General features: G+C 43.0%; 1 protein-coding gene across 7 annotated transcripts in view; it reads right to left on the bottom strand.

Annotated features, from left to right (window-relative positions):
• The window catches only part of FAM35A (family with sequence similarity 35 member A), a 115,711-nt gene that overhangs the window by 29,822 nt on the left and 82,202 nt on the right, over positions 1-3,687 (bottom strand). For all 7 annotated transcript variants that reach the window (XM_019502259.1, XM_019502255.1, XM_019502257.1 and 4 more), the window contains one exon: positions 166-372. In XM_019502259.1, the coding sequence (XP_019357804.1) occupies positions 166-372 (207 nt within the window). The remainder of the gene's footprint in view (positions 1-165; positions 373-3,687) is intronic.

Genomic DNA, 3,687 nt, shown 5'->3' with positions numbered 1-3,687 from the left:
CCCCTAACCCCTGACCTTTGCCACCAAAAGTCCCTCCCCTTTCCCCCCCAGAAATACTTCTGGGGGTAGGGGGGTAAACACATTTACTATTATGGCACCTCTAGTGCTTAGCAATGTGTTTCCTTAAATAGATAGCCATTTATTATTTTTAGATAATAATCTTACCTGAACGTTTTTCCATTATGTGTGTTGACAGATCTGTCATCTTCATGAGAGACTTTTCACTTTTTTGAAACTTCTCTTTAAACGTAATTGCCCTTTTGTCATCATCAAATAAGCACTCACAGGATGACCAAGGAGTTGTGTGCAACTCAAAGGTACCTGAGATAGAACTACATTGGACAAGGAGGTTTTTAAATTCCCAGAGGTGATCTAAAAGATAACAAGTAAGTAAAGAACAATTAAGTCTTATGCAATTAATGTTAATCAACTGCATGAGAATCTCAGCTCTCATGAATACATGCAAGTTTTTAGACCTCATGGTTACAGAAAAATCGCTTCAAAACCTAACACATGCAAAAAGAATCCAAAACTTATCGCTTTTAAAATCTTGTGAGTTTTAAGGCAATCTAATGATTTTTATGAAGTTAGATCATGAATTTTGAATGCTTGAGGTTGGTAATGCTGTGCGCTCTCTAGAATAAGAGAATCACTAGACTAATTAAGAAAGTTTTCTAATGCACTAGAAACATCTGCACTAGTTTTCTACAAGCTGTTCTTAAACAGAAACAGTGCATTACAAACAATGCTACTATTTCATTAGAGTTACTGTATTTCATGGTGGCAAGTTTTGTTGAGTTTTTCATAAAGCCAGCCCCTTCCCAGATGGTGCCAGGCATCCTGCCAGCCACAGGTGCCTGCTGAAGGCAGAAGCAATGAGGGGTCTGATCCAGCTTTCAGTGTAGTCTCCTCGCCTACCCTGTGGCTGGGGGGAGGGGTGAGCTGCTGCCAGGCAGGCAGCCTCTGAGCTGTGGTGGGGTCCATTCCTTCCCTTCATGGTGGTAGAGCCTCCCGGGGCGAGCCGGGTGGGCTGCTAGCGGGTTGTGTGCTGCCTGAGCTCCCAGGGTTGATCCAACTTCTTGGGAGCCTACCAGCACACCACCTCTCCTATGAGGTCGCCTGGGCTTCCAGCGCTTCGCACAGAGGCAGGGTCGACATATACACTGGACGTACAAAAATCCTAACAGAAATATGGGGTCAACTTATACAATGTGCCGACCTAAACACCTTAAAATATGATACCTAAAAGAGCCATAAACATTAGAGTTGGTCAAAATATTTGCTAAATCCTTTTTCCATTGAAACCAAATTTTTTAGTGGAAAATGTTTCTCAGATTCAGACACATGTCTGATGCACATTCTTAGAGTAAGAAGCCAACTCCACATCCTTCTCTAACATTAGGACACTCTCCTGAGAGGCAGAAGCTCCTAATTCAAGCCCCTGTCAGTCTGTTGTGGTCCAGGGGCCATAACCAGTTCTCCCATGTCCCTGTAGGATGCATCCACACTATTGCCTATTATATAAGCTGAGAGTCTCTCCCACGCTTTTGTTGCAAAAATTTTCAAAAGGTCTCACTTTTTTTTATTTTATATCAGAACATGTTACAAAAGTATTTACTGTGAAATGGAATTGTGCTTTGCTCAGCCTTACTGATTATGTTCTGTTTTAAAGGTTCCTAGCTATTTCTGGATGTCAAAATGAAAATGTGCTAAAAATGGTAAGCTTTAGTCATGAGAAAGATTATTGAAAAATGCCATTCTAAATCTTACTCTCCAATCCAGAGAGGGTTTAAGCTATTTTTGTTTTCCCTATGTGAGCAGAATTCCTATAAACTTCCATACATGTTTGAAGAGAAAAATAGCTATGAAAAAGTCAGTTATGGGAATTAGTATAGGGAATTTAGGTCTTAACATACAACAGCAATCTTTAAACTTATTTTTAGTTAACTGACTGTTTAGAGATCAGTAAACCAAGCACTCTGCCAAAATCAGTTTTTTAGCATGATGTTCTGATATTCAGTTCTGAAAGTATACTGGGTATCACCAATAAGAGTCGTTCTGCCACTTCCAAACACTTAACTGATCTTCCCCAAACTCTGCACTTTGCTCAGGACATTTCATTATAATGATCTGCACAATCACATAGCACATATAGCAAATAATGAAGGCATTAAAAGAGAAATACTTTACTATCTGGTGTTCAGGGTCACTAAACTGTGGGTATCCTTGAAATGCAGTCACATGAAAATCCACTGCAGTACTAAGAGGATACTGGACTTCCATGTCTGATATGTTAGGCTGCTGGAAAGCTAAACATAAGACACTTGGATGACATTTGTTGCGTACATATTCCATTCAAATGGTTTTAGAGCCTCTCCTCCATTCCCTGTGGCTAATACAAGCCACCGAGAGAAGAACATAGCACTAAAATATTACTCATTTTTAAGCCACTGTACAGCCGAGGAGGCACATCTACACATGACACTATGTCGCCATAGCAACACACTATGGCAGGTGCAAACTGTGATGCCACAGATACAGAGACGTAGGGGCTAAAAATAACCATGTGCCACCAGCACAGTGCAGTAATGGTTGTTACTTCCAAAACGAAGTACTAAATGATGGCACAGTAACAACAGTGCTATAGGGGCATGTGTAGACACGCCCAGGCACCTATGTAAGGGTTATAGCAAACTCAATTTCAACTGAAATTTCCCATAAAGAAACCAATCCATCTGAAATTCTCCACCACATCTCATCCAAGTGTAGAATTTTGCTTGGGGGAAAAAAGGTATCAAGAGGAGCTTGATAGTTTGTTAACAATTCCCTGTCATTAACTTCCCCTTTTTGAAGTTTGGTCAACAAACTACACAATTTATTTTTGTTTTTCTAGGTGCCTTTAAAAATGTTAACAATTAGGTTAGTTTTCTTTTGAAAGTTTAATCTGAAAACAGTTCACCCATTTCTGGAAATGAGGAAAGATATGTATTTCTCACCTATGTTAAAATATATTTAAAATAATTTTGTCTTTAAGTGTTAGCACTTGGTGAGAGAGGCACTTTCATACTTTGGAAAAGAAAGGTGAAATTTGGCTAGGGGAAGGGGGAGGGGTTATTAAGGTGTCACCTGTCTTTTGCTGTGGGTTGCAAAATTTTTCCTCAGCTGGGTCAAATTATAAGCCTCTGAGTTTGCATATGCTCAGAAGAGGCTTTAAAGATTTTTTTTGCACACACTCTGGGAGGGCATGGAGGGTGTGTGCCCCTGGATTTGCACGCCGGGTATGGTAGGGCAGGCTGTTGCTGAGGGCTGGGGGCTACGCTGAGCTGTTCCTGGTGGGAGGGCTGAACCAAGCTGTGCTTGGGGCAGGTGGTGGCGGTGCTGCGAGAGGGGCTATGGGGACCCCCCAAAATTGGATGTAGCCCCTCTCCCAGCACCACTGCTGCCTGCCCTGAGCACAGCCTGGTCCAGCCCAGTCCCCCGCCAGGAACAGCTTGGCGCCACCTCTGGCCTTAGCCCGCAGTGACAGCTCACCCCCTGCACAGATCTCGGGGCACATGCCGCCCATGCTCTCCCAGGGTGTATGCAGGGTGGGAGCCGCTCTTCTCCCATGCCCCCCAGATGAGCCACTTGCAGCTCCGTCCTGTGCCCCACCCTGACTGAACAGTGCCTGCCCCTGCCCCACACCCT

The sequence above is a fragment of the Gavialis gangeticus genome, unplaced genomic scaffold, assembly GCF_001723915.1.
Source record: "Gavialis gangeticus isolate Ggan-Ray unplaced genomic scaffold, GavGan_comp1, whole genome shotgun sequence".
Lineage (NCBI taxonomy): Eukaryota > Metazoa > Chordata > Crocodylia > Gavialidae > Gavialis > Gavialis gangeticus.
Note: the sequence above shows the minus strand (reverse complement) of the source record. Positions and strands in the feature narration are given on the sequence as shown.